At 41.5% G+C, this 17,387-nt stretch overlaps 1 protein-coding gene across 1 annotated transcript in view; it reads right to left on the minus strand.

Annotated features, from left to right (window-relative positions):
* LOC141161753 (sodium channel protein type 2 subunit alpha-like) overlaps window positions 1–17,387 on the minus strand; it is a 231,400-nt gene that overhangs the window by 35,784 nt on the left and 178,229 nt on the right. The window contains exons 16-18 of the mRNA XM_073647026.1: window positions 14,639–14,995; window positions 7,814–8,287; window positions 1,253–1,388 (exon numbers count right to left, since the gene is read on the minus strand). Coding sequence (XP_073503127.1) covers window positions 1,253–1,388; window positions 7,814–8,287; window positions 14,639–14,995 — 967 coding nt within the window. The remainder of the gene's footprint in view (window positions 1–1,252; window positions 1,389–7,813; window positions 8,288–14,638; window positions 14,996–17,387) is intronic.

Genomic DNA, 17,387 nt, shown 5'->3' on the forward strand with positions numbered 1-17,387 from the left:
CCAGGGCAAATAAGAAGTGGCTCCATAAGAAGCATTTCAAGGTCCTGGTGTGGCCTAGCCAGTCTCCAGACCTGAACCCAATAGAAAATCTTTGGAGGGAGCTGAAACTCAATGTTGCCCAGTGATAGTCCCGAAACCTGAAAGATCTGGAAAAGATCTGTATGGAGGAGTGGGCCAAAATCCCTGCTGCAGTGTTTGCAAACTTGGTTAAGAACTACAGGAAACGTCTGACCTTTGTAATTTCAAACAAAGGTTTCTGTACCAAATATTATGTTCTGTTTTTCTATTGTATCAAATACTTTTTCATGCAATAAAATGCAAAATAATTATGTAAAATAATACAATGTGATTTTCTGGATTTTTTTGAAGATTCTGTCTCTCACAGTTGAAGTGTCCCTACGATAAAAATTACAGACCTCTCCATTCTTTGTAGGTGGGAAAACTTCTTGCAAAATAAGCAGTGTATGAAATACTTATTTTCCTGACTGTAAATGTAGGCTTCAGCCTAGGAGAGGATTCACATTAGGATAGGTTCCAGGCAAAGATAATCGTCTTAGCGCGACTGCCGGGTATACATTAATTGGCCAATTTATGCACTAAGTATTATTGTTTTTCCCTATTTTCTAGATAAGTAATGCAATTCAAATTTCAGATATTATGTTTGCATGCTATAGTGCCACAGAGTGCAACTTTTGTTTTATAATATGGTACCCATAACTGGACACAGTATTCCAGATGAGGTCTGACCAAGAAGGAGTCGAGGGGGATAATTACTTCACATGATCTAGACTCTATGCTTCTCTTAATACATCCCAGAACTGTGTTTGCCTTTTTACTGCTGCATCATACTGTTGACTCATGTGCAGTCTGTGATCCATTAGTATACCCAAGTTTTTTTCATATGTGCTGTTGCTTAGTTCTATTCCTCCCAATCTGTAGATCTCATTTTCATTTATCTTGCCCAGATGTATAATCTTGCATTTCTCCTGTTAAATAACATTCTATTAGTTGCTGCCCATTGCTCAAGCTTATCTATATCCTTCTGAATCCTTTCTCTGTCTTCTCTAGTGTTAGCTATCCCTCCTAGCTTTGCATCGTCTGCAAATTTGATTAGTTTACCTTCACTTCCCTTATCTAGATGATTTATAAAAATGCTGAGAGGGAGTGCTGGGTGTCAGACTATGGTCATCAATATCTAAGTCCTGGAAAACTGTTTTAACAACATTTGATAATAAGTAAAATGTGAGTATACCATCTGTAAAGCATGGTTCTGGATCCAAAGCCTCTTCATAGTCAAAGCCAAAGAGTTCATCATCTCTCTCCATTCCTGGTACTCGTACCTCTACTGTGCTGCCCTCAGAGGAACTGGAGGTAGAAGGTTTGTCCTTCTGCAATAAAACCCATCAACTAAATTTTAGGATCCAATACAAACAGTAAAGTAAGTAAATCAGACTTCTATTTTCTGCCTAATAGAACATCTTACACGGGTGAACCATTCAGAGCTACTTTATGGATCTTCTGTTTTGGTAGTGAAATTATAAAATTGTACAAGAAGTAGGTTTAGATTAAAAAATGCTATAGAGTATACAGGTAACGAAGCAGAAGGTTACACTCCTGTTTCAGGCCAAAAAAAATTATGGAATTTGAGAAAACTTTTCAGACCACATTTTTAGGAATAGGGTGTGAGACTTCCTTCATCTATGATATTATTAATGAAAATTGCTTTTAAATTGCTATTTTATGCTATCAAATGATACATTCATAATTAAAGGTGTTTTCTCGACAATGATAACCCTTTCCAAAGAGAACCAGGCATAGCGTCATCTGATTGCTTTGGCTCTCACTCCTCTAAACCTTAATGATACGCCACGTGTGCCGATACATCACACTCTTGCTTAGACTGAACATGCATTGTATGGAAGGACTATATAAGCCAGAGTGGAGGCTGTCCTTATACAGTATTTCTCAATTCTGCCTTAGAGAGGGTGGTCCCAAGTGAGGGATCCCTCTCTATGATATTGATATGGCCTAACGTGGCACTCTTTAATATATTGAGATTCATGACCCAATTAATGCTTTTGCTTGCCCATTCCCAATGGGGCACAGTCGTTCTGCGTCCCTCCAGCAGTTGCACCATGTCCATGTTGCTAGCAAATAGTGCCCATCAATCTTGTCACTAGTTGGAGGTCATTTGTTTCTGGATCATAGGCTACAATGTGTTGTTCTTTGCCCATTGGACATCACCACTTCTTGCTGTTCCAGAAAAATTATGGTTTGTTTGTAAGGTTTAGAGAATAGTTGTTACGACTAGTCCTAGTGTGCCAAAAATGCACGGAGTGTCAAGTCTATTCAGTTTCACGTCTACCTCCAGCTATATTCCTGTGTGTTAGCCTATATATATCCTAACTGTGTTCCTGGACTTTGCTTATTGCCTTACCAATTAGATTTGTTGCCTGTTACATGCAATTCTACATCAGAAACCAGACCTCGGTCTACTCCAGACTTTGCTCCTGCCTTGTTTTTCAGCAACCACACCTAAAGATTGTAGTTCTACCGCCCTTACTCCAGTCTTATGTCCTATCAATGCTGTAGCATCTGGCTGCTTCCCCTAACTGGCTGGAGACACAAGTGTCCGCATGCCAAGCTACATGTCATATGCATCTCTGGTACCCCTACTAATCACTAGAACAAAGTTGGTTCACTGCTACTAGAGTGCACCAATGCAATTCAACCACATTTATTTGCAAGCAATTGTGTTGTAGTTGTCTGGTTCAGAGAAGTGCTAAAAGAATCAGATCATTCTTTCTGGGATAGAATCATAGAATCTTAGAATGTTAGAGTTGGAAGGGACCTCCAGGGTCATCTGGTCCAACCCCCTCTCAATGCAGGATTCAATAAACTAGGGATGTCAAACTCAAACACTAAGAGGGCCAAAATAAAAAATTTGGACAAAGTCACGGGCCAACAAGTATACAGTATAATGGGCCCCACATAGTCCTCTATAGAGAATAATGAGCCGCACATAGTCCTCCATACAGTATAATGGGCTCCCCAAAGTCCTGCATACAGAATAATGGTCCCACATTGGGGTGGAGGTTCTGGTGTCACGGGCGAAATATAATCACCCTGCGGGCCAGATTTGGCCCATGAGCTAGAGTTTGACATGAATGCACACTAAACCATCTCAGACAGATGTCTCTCCAGCCTCTATTTGAAAATTTCCATTGAAGGAGAACTCACCACCTCTCGTGGCAGCCTGTTCCACTCGTTAATCACCCTCTGATTTAATCTCACAGCAATATGCCTTAATACCCATTAATGGGAAAAAGACGCAGTACATACTAAAACACCTTTAGTTAGCAACCATGTGCAGGCAATAATGAATAAAGGTGGTCTACCACCCTACATCTGCTCAATGTTCTGCCAACAATCTAAAACTAGCTTCTACCATGATCTAAACTTTCCACTCTCATCTCCAAGACTTTCCTTTGTGCTGCACCAGTTTTCTAAAATGTGACACTCCGGACAATTAAATTAATTCCCTAAATCCACAGACTTAAGAATGCCCTTAAAACATCTTTTTAGGCATTTCTATCTTATTCTGCCATCCCTTTCTTTTACCCCCTTCACTCTTCTACATTAGTTTTCAGAATCTGATCCCATCATTCCCATAATAAATCCCCTATAATTCTTGCAAACAAATGCATTTTATATCTGTGCATCACACTTTACTATTTTTATAAAAGTTGGCTTGGCCATTGTACAAGTCAAGCACTTTTACCTCTTGTGTTACCCATATAATTTTTTTTTAAATACATTGTATGCTGTTGCGAGCTATGCCATCACTCCTATTGTTAAATTGTTGATCATCACAGACATGACTTGAGGCTCTGGAGGCCCCCAAATATCACATGTAGTTTAGTGTACTGATCTCAAATTAGGCCCATAACTCATTATTTCTTATTTGCCATTATGTACAATTCCATTCATTTATTGATATGCTACGTTTATCTCTTGCATAGATCACACCCTGAGTGATAATAATTGATGGAAGCTACCATAGTGCACATAAGGGTTGTAAACTCAGCTTTGCAGACAATCTCAATGGCATTATGGCACAAATCTATATTACCAGGGAATTATACCTGCAAAAAAAAGTATTATCCCAAAAACTGCCTTCAAGCAAGCAAGCAAACATCTGTTGTGAATTTAATTGAGATGTCACAGCACAATCATTCATTTATCGGTTTGCCTGGCATAATGGGTCTCTCACCCTAAAAGGATTTTATTCATATAAAAAAAAGTGTTATCTGTGAAAAGGAAGGTGCAATTTTAAAAACAGGTAGAAGTTAATTTGAACCTCAATTAAACACAAGCAAACGGAGTAAATATGTCGATAAGTAATGGCATCATGATGATATGCAAGAAGGGTTCACACATTATTTCTCTAAGGATGTAAATAAGGTATAATGTGATAAATCTACTTAGGACACAATTTTTGTCATTTATGTTCTAAAATATTTTTGATTTTGTATCATCATGTTGGAAAAAAATGATGCATGTCCCCTTTTGCATTTTCACTTTGCATTTTTTGCAGTTAATTCAGCAACTGTAATTGACTTCCCAATGGACCATGGCATGCACATTGTTGAAGTAAAGTGGCATCAATAACCACTTACTACATGCAGCCCGTAGACAGCGACATCAACTTGGTTGTTGATGGAAAACACGATTGGTTAAAGCAACATGCTGCTCAATTCATTTCAGCACCATGGAGAGTGACAACTGCCCAACCTGATGTGTGAATATCCCGAATATCCCCTTAAGGTGCTTTCACATTACATTTATGCACCTGTTCGGTTACCCCATCGAGGCTCACGGCCGAACCCCAACCAAACGGGATTTGGACATATGCACTGATGGGGCCATAGACGGTAATGGTTCTGGCAGAGCCAATGTGCGCTCTGATGTGCATCATTTTCAGAAGCATACGCCTACTGAAAGCGGATACTCAGATGTAGAAGAGACTCCCCAAAACGATGCACGTCAGAGCGCATGTTCACTCTGCCGGCACCATTATAGTCTAGGGCCTGTAAGGTGGCTAACGAACACATAGTTGATGGGAGGTATGTATCACAGAGATGGCTGTCCTGTGTGATGTAACCCGGAATGTTGCTCTAGTGCACGCAAGCACTAAGACCACTGTTTGGTGCACATGGGGCTGGTTTATGGGTAGTTGGAGAAATGGGTGGGTCTAGCTACCCACACACATCTGGGTGTGGTTAAGATATAAAATGGAGGCCATTGTTTGACACATGGTCTGTGTGTTTGGAGGGAGAAGGCCTCCTGTGTGTTGTGGTCTCCCGACTGAGCCAGTGAACGGAATGCTATCCAGCCTGTGTGCCCACAGGACTGGCTAACCAGAGACTTTGCCTTAAGGACTCTTTACTTTGTTTTTGCCTTAATTAAAGGCTGTTTGTATTCCTTTTGCTTTCACCTGGGTTATGGAGTAATAAACCGACATGGACATTTAAAGGAACATGCTTCCTATTTGCCTCCTGTGGCACCCAAGTGAGTAGAAACCACACAAGCTCCATTGGTGCATACGTCCGAATCCCGTTTTGCGGAGGGTTCAGACGTAAACGCCGACAGGGCCAACGAACGGGTACCGGAACGCAATGTGAAAGCACAGTTATACACAATGCTTCACGAAACAGGGTAGGTTTGCCAGTCCTGCATGATCATGCTATGGTGAACTTCAATAGTTCAGGACTTGGAACAGATGTGCATAGTCTTTATTGAGTTGCAATGGATGATAAGGCCCATAGCTGAGCAGCATGCAGAACGATAGTAGTCGTCAGTAACATAACCATATATATTACTTGACTGGACACGTGGCTCTGTCTCGTTAAAATAAACACCAGAGCTGAATTCTTGACTCCTTCAACTTGGGGTTACCTCTGTGGGAAGTGAGAACGGGAAGCAATAAAAGTCAAAAGGTGACACTTTCAACAATATAAGGCTGTCAAATTAGAAAATTGATGAAATATAAAGAATAAGAGAGTGTTAATTACATTTTGATTATTTTGCCAGTGTGCAATATTTGTGTGTATTCTCGTATTTGTGCCATGCTTAGTTTGTTTGTGGTACGTTCCAACAACTTGAACTCATTCGATAGGTAATGTGATTAATCATATTATTTTGAAAAATAAGTAGCTATCAACACTACAAGTCCATCAGTAATGATGGCTGCGTTAACGCTTAAGAGGATAACTACTATATCAGCAGGAGAGTCATCAATACATGTCAATTAAAATCTAACTTTTAATGGAAATAAATTAAAAGGCATCTCTCGGGAAACCCTATATAAGTATACACGCAGAAGTCAATAAAACATAGTGATACAAAAGTAAAGTGTTCAGTGTAACCAGTGCAAATAAAAAGTTTTTAGCTCACCAAGTTCTTGAAGCCAGATCACGAACAGATGCTGGAGTACAGATCCCGTTGGATAGAGAAGTAACTTACTATCCCCTGTCATGACCTTTATGGCTCCTGCCTTAACAAGGGCAGTACCCATTTGTATCATCTAGATTTGGGTAAAAGTCCCCCCCAAAAGAAAAGCCCTCCCGACGTGTTCCGGCCTAAATAGCGAGGCCTCATCAGGGGTGTGTACTTAGAAAGATGGGAAGGATCCATTAGATCCAAATCAAAAGGGGAATAAACAGGTCCTGCAGTGTCAGTGAGAGCATAGCCTGAAGCTGTGCAGCATTCTACGCTCTTTAAATAGGTCACCAACCGCTCCTATAGGTGATTTTGCTACTCACATCAACAGAGCAGCTCTTTCACTTCGGGTCTGCTCTGTCGATGGGGCGTGTCTGCCGACATTATGTTGATTGACAGCCGACTTTTTGCAGTTAGGCAGTCGGGGCTGGATGTCATTCAGCATGACATCGGCAGTCACGCCCTGTCAACAGAGCAGTAGAGAAGCAGCTGCTCTGTCGATGTGACGTCAGCGTAAGTTGCAGAATTGCTGGCAGGAGCAGTCAATTATCGCTCTGTGCTGGCAGAGATTGGTGGCGGGCAGAACAGGCTAGTAGGTAGCATAGTAAAAAAAATTAAATAGTCTCGGATATCCCCTTTAAGGGATCAGACATTGACTTATAGGGTAGCTACTAGTGATGAGCGAGTTTGCCTCATTAACTCTTTCGGCGAGCAAGCTCGGGTGCTCGCCGAGTATTTTGGCATGCTCGGGGTTTCATTCATTGTCGCCACACTTGCAAGTGTAATGGCTGTTCGCCTGCTGGCGAACAGGCTATCTCTGCATTTGTCACAGCTATCTAACAGCCATGACACTTGCAGGCACGGCAACAATGAATGAAACCCCAAGCACGCCAAAATACTTGGCGAGCACCCGAGCGTGCTCGACGAAGAGTTAATGAGGCATACTCGCTCATCACTAGTAGCTACCTCTCCTAGGTGGTATTTGCAATAAAGTTTCTTTTGCTTTGTGAAAGAGTTAATTTGCACACTTCTCTCCTATGGAGCTTTGCATATAAGACTCCATATTCAGCTGGTCTCTTTAAGGAGAGCAGGTACTTCTCCTACATTGCATTGCCAGTTGAAATGTAAGCATTGTAAATTTATTTTTGGGCATAGTATTACTTGTGCTTTTCTGTATATTTGTTACAATATATATGAACTTTTTCCAAGCTAAATAGAATTATTAACATTTATAACTAAAAAAAACACTGGCAGAATGGTCAAAAAAAATCATATACAAGTACAGATTTTCTAATTCTATCGGAGGGCATACCTCTTTATCTTCGTCAGTATCGGAGTCACTCCCGGAGTCTTCAGAGTTTTGTTTGTCCAAGTCGGACTCTCCGACAGCAATAGGCACTACATTGATGAGGTACTGTTTGTCGTTATCAGCTATAGAAACTTTCTTATCAATAACACGGTCTACAGCATTTGTCCCAACTACGACCTTACAAAAATCTTGGTTTTTCACTTTCTCTACTACCACATTTGTATATATTCCATTATCATACTTAATAGTCTGGTCTTGGTGATGTTTTCTGTTATCCAGTGTATCCACATTCTCCTCTTCAGTTCTCAGAAACAATTTTTGGAAAAATTCTAGCAAGCATTTTTTAGCAAAAGCCAAGCCCTTCCGGATTCTGCCAAATGCGACCTGAAGATTATTTAGTTCACTGTCCACCTCATTTGTACAAAGATTGTCAGAACTAAATGAGCTTAAGAGCAAGGCCAAGAACAAGTTTAGCACCTGGAATTAAAATAAAAAAGGTAAAAATTAGGAGCTTCTTGTCGAGCAATTTAAACTGTCGCAGGCAAATAATATAGTCACACTATCGGAAAAGCATATTAAAAGGGTTAAGGTCTAAATATAGAATTATAGGGGTTTGTTTTAGTTTTTGTTTTGCTTTTAGTTCCGTTTTTTAATTTAGTTTTTAGCTCTTTTTAGTATAACAGCTAGGAGGTGTAAATATGCAGCAAGTATGCAGTGAACTTTTCTCTGCCACGTTCGTAGGCTGCATGGCCTACACTAGTCGATCAGTATTATTACAATTAATTCCAGGTATTGACATACTCCTCTTAATTAATTTTCCACAACTTACTCCACTGCAGGTATAGACCGGAAAGGAAACGGAGAAAGCGGCACATCCAGAGGTAAGTAAAATTCAATGTTCCTTTATTTCAAATGCATTCAAAACAACAGACAGGGATGCTAAAACCGACGCGTTTCTAGCAAGTCACTCGCCCTTAATCATGGTACCATGGTACTTTCTCCATTTCCTTTCCCATCTATGCCTGCTCTGCTGCACCAGCCGTAGACACGGCACCCACAGGTTAAGCCTCCTGCAACTTCATGTTCAACCATGGTAAGCTTGTGCTTTTTTTCTTAAATTACTCCACTGAAATTACTCCACTGTTTTAGGCGGGGGGGAAACAGCCGTCGATTCTCTAATGCGATAGAATTGGGCTGATTATGGTAATGACACACGGATGAAACTCTTCCAGAGTTGGATCCGAATGTCATCTTACTTTGATCCTATTCTCTCGCATGAGAGAATCAGAGCATAGATGTTGAGAAGATGGAGAACTTAATTTCTCCATCATCTCCATTGTCTCTGTGAGTGTACATTGGACTGCACTCTGATAACATCCGAAGCCTTGTATGGGTTTGCGGGATCCGAATATCGGAGCCACTTGTAGCAGGCTGAGATGGTTTCCTCATGCTAAATACAACTGAAAAAAACCACAGATCTGCACTGCCTCATTGAATAACATTGGTGTGAGTGCAATCCCTTTTTTATCAGATTGCACTCGTCCAATTTATACGTTCGTGTGAACGAGCCCTTAGGAACAGATTCTTTTTTTATACGCTCGTGTGACCCCAGCCTTAGGCCAAGTTCAAATGACTGAATTTTCAGCCTGAGTGATATTGCACAGATAGCACCGGGAGCAATGTTATTTAATTGGGCTGTTAAGATTAAAGGGTTGTTTTTTTCACGCACGGAATCTGAGCTTGGAAAGAATTGCAGCATGTACTGTTTTTTTCCATGTGGCGGACGGGACTCGCCTATTCAAGCCCATGGGTGCACAAAAAAAACCCAGATCCCATAAGGATCAACCTTAAAGCATATATTTTTTTACCGGATACATTGCCATTACTAATCTAGGAAACTGTATTTGTACATTTTAAAATGTTGATGTATAAAAACAGATGCGACACGGATGTCACACGGACTTAAAAAACGGACAGACGGATGGCACACTGATTGCATGCGGATAACAATATGGATGAAAATCATCCGAGTTCTCGAATCATTCTTTATACGCTTAGCAATAGGCCGGTGCATAGTACTGTAAGGGCTCGATCAGACGAGCATACTATCGGTCCGTATGAAAAACTTATAGCGCATGGACAGCACAAGGAACAATGCAAATCAATGTGATGAATGTTTTTACACACGAACCAATAGTCTTCATGTAAAATAATTGAAGTATGCACTACTTTGATCCACATTCCAGATTCTATTATAAGTCAATAGGTGTTCAAAAACCGGATCATATTTGGATTACCATCCAAGTTTTTCACAGATCCTTTTATTATTCATGTAAAAAACGGATGACATAAGTATATCAAAAACGGCCATACAGATTGCATATGGATGTAAAAAAATGGTCATGCTGATGGCATATGTATTGTATTCGGATAACAATATGGATGAAAAATACCCATTTTTTTCTGGATGAAAAACAAATGATTTTGCATCTAAACCTGACCTAAATGTCTCCTAAATTTATATTCATCAGAATATGATACGGATACCAGACCTCCAAGAAATTAAATGTACAGGTCATGCTCTGTATAGACACTACTACTACTACTGGAAGAAGCTAACGGGAAATGCGCTTCTGGGTCCATATCTACTGCACTCAGATTGTATACCCAGCACTGCCTCTTTCCATTTTACGTATAAACCTTGACATATGTAGCGGTGTTCAAAGAACACTGCAAGGTAGGATTCAAGTACGGCACAGCAGACGAGAAGACTGAAACAAAACTCCGGCTTGATTATGTACAAAGAAATTAGATGAAAATAACAATATTTACAATAACGATATTACCAACATGAACATAGGAAGATATAGCTGGAGCAAATCACAAACTATGCTCCAGCTATGGCAATGAAAGCTCAGAACAAACAGTACACAACCAGTTTCACAAACTACTCTGAGCTAATCCCCTATCTGGCTTTCCACTATTCGGGTCATGCTGCTACAGCGTCCTAGCTACAGAAAACTACGCTAAACCCAAACACAGTTCACAGGTCACTCACACGTGCGCAGATCAGGTGCAGATCGCGTCCGCCGCTTGTTCCTGGTGGGAAAGAGCTGGATGAATTCACTTGAGTCTTTTCCTTGTATACAGGTTCTCTTTCTTCCAGGCGGCAGGCAAACCTTGCTTGACCCTCACAGAAATGGCTGACATGCTGTGTTGTGTGTCATCTCAGGTCCTCAGTCTCCAGGGAAAAATTTCTTCAAGAAACGGATAAATTTATCTACTCCTTGACACAGTCCCAAACAACAACTCTTGCTATAGTCCGTAATCTTCTCTTTCCATAGATTAACAGTGTCTTCTTTATAGTTTCTGCTGATCAGGGAAGCTGACAGCATCTCCCTGTTACCTCAGACACACACACATCCACACGAGGTCTCTACTTCCTGGTTCTGCTTTCTCTCCCAGCACATACCAACAACAGCAGGGGGAGGAGACTAGTTCAACAGCAAGGCTCAGAGGGGAGCATGATGCCTTAAAGTCAAAGTGTATTCAATGTCCGGTAAGGGCCGATCCCCTACATGCCTCCCCACTTAAAGACGGCCATCCTCTGCCTCGCTGTATAGCTCTGAAAGAAATAAAGGCTTCATGCAGCGGTATACATCACAGGACCACTTCCATCACAATACATATGAGTGGACCAAATAAACTGATCAGCATTGTACCTTTCTGGTGGAATCCCTGCATTGGGCCTACTGGATCTCCGGAGATCTTGACTGTCCTCCATAGGTTTAACGGCCGTGTGACTGTCTTCTTCAACTGAAGGTTCGGCTGGAGCCGTGGTTTCCTTCTCTTCACGAGCTGGCAATGCATCCGTGTCGGAAATGTCAACTCCCACTGACTGGGGACCTTCCGCGGACTCAGGAATGGTCCACCAGTCTTCAACAAAGTTACTGTCAGGAAAAAATGGTCTTGGTGAAGGAGAAGGAGTAACTCTTGAGACACATGTAGGATCCCCAGAGCAGCATGGTCATAACATATTCCTACTGTATGTAGGGTTCTCCGACCAGACTCCTCATTTTCAACTTGCACTTCGTACACTGGACCATTGGGATACACTCTCTTGATCACTTTGTATGGTTGTACCTCCCAATGTCCGCTCAGCTTCCCTTTGGGGCGTTTTTTCCACACAAGCACTCGGTCTCCAGGCTGGAGCGGAACTTCCTGAATTGGTGGTTTACCGCTGTGCGCCTTTTCTTGTAACTGCTGGCCTGCTAGCTGGCGGATGGCCTGAAGTCGTCACCAATGCTCTTTCACCCAGGAGGTGGTGGATCGTTCGAATAGATCCTCTGGCTGTTCCAGATTTAGCTCAATGATTTCTCGGCTGGCTCTACCAAACAGTAGCGTGTATGGGATATAACCTGTGGTGGTGTGGACCCGATTGTTATAGGTTCAGACTAGTTTGGATACGTAGTAACGCCAATGCGTCTTCTTGTCTTCTTCTAATGTCCTCAACATTTAAAGCAGAGTTCGATTAAAGCGCTCACAGGCCCCATTCCCTTTGGAGTGATATGGGGTTGTTTGGGACCTTTGAATGCCATACAGTTGGTAGAGTTCCTCCATCACTTTACCCTGAAAACATGCTTCTTGGTCTGAATGAATCCGCTTTGGACACCCATAGACCCGGATGAAATCTTGACAGACAGCTCATGCAGCAGACTCAGCCATCTGGTCCCGAGTCGGGGTGACCACCGCAAACTTGGAGAAGTGGTCAGTCATTACCAGGCAGTACTGTGGGCCTCTAGTCGATTGTCCCACCAGGAGGTAATCTATCATCAACACTTCAAGTGGCTCTTTGGTCCATATAGTCTGTATGGGTGGCCTCTGTTCTGTGCTTTTGGTGAGGTCACACATTTGACACTGTCGGCACACATCTTCAACTGTCTCCTCCAGCCGGGGGCAATATACATAATGCTGCAGCCACTTGTAAGTTTTTCCCGGGCCGAAATGAGCTCCAAACTCATGAGCTTCTTTGGTAATTTCTCATACCACTCTTCCAGGGCGGCCAGAGCGATTTCAACTTATAATTCTGAGTTGACTTTATAAATCTTGGCAGCGCTCTGCAATCTGGTGACCCAGTCTGTCAAGAGTATATTCTGGCCATCAAATTTGGGCAGAACACTAAACAATATGCTCATAGGTAGGGCCCTTGCATGGGGTTCCACCATTACCTGTGGTACTCACATTAGCCTCATTGCTGTCGGCCATTTCTGTGACAGTACCCTGCTCGCAGCACCACTTGTAGCAGTGTCCAAAGAACACTGCAAGGCAGGATTCAAGTACGGCACAGCAGACGAGAAGACTGAAACAAAACTCCAGTTTTATTATGTACAAAGGAATTATATGCCGGGAGATGAAAATAACAATATTTACAATAACGATATTTCCAACATGAACATAGAAAGATATAGCTGGAGCAAATCACAAACTATGCTCCAGCTATGGCAATGAAAGCTCAGAACAAACAGTACACAACCAGTTTCACAAACTACTCTGAGCTAATCCCATATCTGGCTTTCTGCTATTTGGGCCACGCTGCTGCAGCGTCCAAGCTACAGTAAACTACGCTAAACCCTAGCACAGTTCACATCGATGGCCCTTCACGCGTGCGCAGATCAGGTGTAGATGACGGCCGCCGCTTGTTTCTGTTGGGTAAGAGCTGGATGAATTCACTTGAGTCTTTTCCTTGTATACAGGTTCTCTTTCGTCCAGCCGGCAGGCAAACCTTGCTTCACTCTCACAGAAATAGCTGACACGCTGTGTTGTGTGTTATCCCAGGTCCTCAGTCTACAGGGAAAACATTCTTCAAGAAAAGGATAAATTTCTCTACTCCTTGACACAGTCCCAAACAACAACTCTTGCTATAGTCCGTAATCTTCTCTTTCCATAGATTAACAGTGTCTTCTTTATAGTCTCTGCTGATCAGGGAAGCTGACAGCATCTCCCTGTTACCTCAGACACACACATATCCACATGAGGTCTCTACTTCCTTGATCTCCTTTCTCTCCCAGCACATACCAACAACAGCAGGGGGAGGAGACTAGTCTAACAGTAAGGCTCAGAGGGGAGCATGATGCTTTAAAGTCACAGTGTATTCAATGTCCGGTAAGGGCTAATCCCCTACACATTGCTCTGCATTATATCTATTTATATTTACTGCATATAGCACCTTTGCAAATAGAAACCTTATACTAACATAGTGTTAGTGTATAGGACCACTAGGTCCTATGCATAGTGCACTTTATTTATATAAAAAAATTCATTCTATACCATTGGTGCTAAATGCCGTAATCATAGGGCAATTTCAAGGAAATTTCCTATTTCCCTTGTGTGTATCTCAAAAAATTATTTTTGGAATCATGTATACTATTTCTTTATCATCTGCAGTAGCACTTTATTATAACTCTTTATTGGGTTTTTGGGCAGCTATGCAACATTTTGTCATAATTATTTGTCTGGATCACCTCAATACAGCAGTTTCTTGCTATCTCCATTTTATATGTGTATGTTTTGTAAAATTTATACTAAATAAACATTATTGAATTTTATTCTATGGGCACAGTACTTTTTTTTCTGTAGGTTTTTGTAGTTTTTTGAAGTGCCCTTACTCTTGGCCAAAACCATTGGAATGACTGAAGCAGCTGGGCTTTCTAGGAAAAGAGAAAATACAAAATCTGTAAGAATGTTAATGCAAGGATCAGACTTAAGATGAGACCTGTAGTGAAGAAACTTAATAGGGACAATAAAAAACTAACATAAAAAAATACCTACCACAAGATTCCCAATCACCATCACTAACAAAAACACCAAGAGGCACATAGATTGTTCCGCCACCTCCATACAGTCCCACATGGTCTCGATCCATTCTCCACATAGCACTCGGAACACGATCAGGAAGGAGTGGAAGAAATCATTCATGTGCCAGCGAGGAAGTTCACAGTCTTCAGAGATTTTACAGACACATTCCTTGTAGCTTTTACCAAATAGTTGCATACCGACCACGGCAAAGATGAACACAATGATGGCCAACACCAAGGTCAGATTTCCCAAAGCTCCAATAGAGTTACCGATGATCTTGATCAGCATGTTGAGTGTTGGCCACGATTTTGCCAATTTGAAGACTCGAAGCTAGAATATTTAGAATAACAGGAGACTTTTATTATTTTTATGGACACTTTTAATAATTTATTATTATTAGCACTTTATAAAACTATTTCACTTTGAAGTCCAAGTCCAGTCAAAAACTGATGATACAGCGTTAAAGGGAATCTGTCAGCAGGTTTTTGCCATGTAGTCTGAGAGATAGGGACAGAAATCGTGATTCCAGCAATGCGTCATTTTGATACATTCACTGTTTTCTCTGCTACAGATGTAGCAGAGCTCATGTACATTGTCAGCAAGCTGCTAATCAGAGGTTGGGGCGGGGTTATATAGAAAAGCTGACTAGGAGGCACGAGACACCTAGTCCTGTAGTGATAATCTCCTTCTGATAAAACACTGATTTTATTGAATCAGCCTAGTAGGTGACATATCACTGGAATCAGGCTCTCAGCCCTACATGGTGCTCTCAAATTACATAACAAAACCCACTGACAGATTCCTTTTAAGCCAGCCCTACTTATGTCCAAAGCTGTAACTGTTTCCATAGGGTTATTCGAGAGATCTCCTGCTGCTCTCCAACAATGGAGCAGGGATGCCATGAGCCACTTGAGAGCCAACATAGCAATGGAGATTGCCAATTCTTCCATGAGTCTGGCTTGTCTCCCCTTTTAATAGGAACCTCCCGATGTTGACAACGATAGTTTAGAATAGACAGTTCAGTTATTACCGTGAGAAGCCACTAACAGCTAGGCTGCAGGAAGCATAAACCATGAAGTTGGGGATATGGTAGTAAATGGGGGATTCACTGACTGAGGACCAATAACTCAAAATATATTATAACCACCAACATACACAAAAATCACTGACTGAGGTGGAATAGCAATAATTAAAAAAGGATACTTTATTATAAATATTAAAATAAGATAAGGATGAGTATGACCCGTGTGATAAAAGAGGGGACATACAGGATAGACTGCATTTAGTGCGGTGGTTTTGTTCATCATATTTTAATATTTATAATAAAGTATAATTTTTTAATTATTGCTATTCCACCTCAGTCAGTGATATGGTAGTAAATGCACAGTATTGCTTTAAGAAACTGTGGTCACCTTACTGCCTTAGAAAGTAACTATACTTATAAGTAAAAAAAAAAAATTATAATTTATCTTATGAGAGAAAAATGCTTCATTCCCCACTTATTAGGCTATGTGCCCACGATGCAGAAATGCTGCATATTTTTTACGCTTCTCCCTGGTAGGAAAAACGTATGCGGTTTTTACATGCGTTTTTCCCGCCAGGTAGAAGCGTTTGTCAAGCGTCTTCACATGCATTTCCGCATGCGGATTGACAAGCGCTTTCCAAGCGATTTTAGCATCACTTGGAAAGTGCTTGACAACTCGTTCACACTATATAAATCCATGCTACCGGCATGGATTTATAGTAGTGTGACCAAGTTAGTTAAAAAAAGAAGAAGAAAATGGTAAAAAATAAAAAAATAAAGTTTATACTCACCTTCCGGTGTCCTCCCGGTGTTCTCTCTGCCGCGTCCGGTGTGTTGGGTGGCTCGCGGTGCTGTGAAGGACCTGCGGTGACGTCACTGAGCCATGTGATGGGTCACATGACTCAGTGACGTCATGGCAGGTCCTTCACAACAGCGGGAGCATTGCAAGAGAGCGGACGCGGCAGAGATAACACCGGGAGGACATCAGAAGGTAAGTATAAACTTTATTTTTTATTTTAAATTATTTTTTTTACAGTTTCTATGGTACCCAGGTCTGGATGAGAGTCTTCTCTCCTCCAGACTTGGGTACCATCCGCACATTGAAACGCATATAATCCGTGTGAACAAATGTACTGATACGGATTATATGCGACTCAATGCAAGTCAAAGGCGGCGATTACGCTGCATGTCCGCAAAATTAATGGACATGCTGCGGATTTTTGAGCGCAGCATAAACGCTGCGGAAAAATCCGCGGCATGGGCATTGACATTGCAGCTTGTCATTGGGGACCATGGGGGGCGGATTAACAAGCGTTTCCCAAGCGTTTATGCTGTGGAAATTCCGCAGCATAAACGCTTGTAAAACGCTACGTGGACACACAGCCTTACTCACATCTTAACTCCCAGCAGAAGTGATTCAGTTTCAAAAGCTACTTAATCTGTCTACAAATCTGTCTTCAGTGAGGGATCAAATTACACATGCTGCCTATAAGTCTATGGAGGAGAAGACTGGGTGTGGTGAGAGAGGGGGGAAAGTGGTGGGAGATGAAGGCAGTCCATGCCAAAAGAAACTGCTGAGGCTTCTAGTGGAGATAGAAAAACTGCTAAAAATGTTGACATTAATGGTCAGAAATAGTGTTTTTTCTCGTATACAGACATGTCAGCTTATTCATGAAATTTATTTAAAGACATTAAAAC

This window comes from Phyllobates terribilis, unplaced genomic scaffold, assembly GCF_046119375.1.
Source record: "Phyllobates terribilis strain yellow unplaced genomic scaffold, ASM4611937v1 Scaffold_9__5_contigs__length_417890890, whole genome shotgun sequence".
Taxonomy (NCBI): domain Eukaryota; kingdom Metazoa; phylum Chordata; class Amphibia; order Anura; family Dendrobatidae; genus Phyllobates; species Phyllobates terribilis.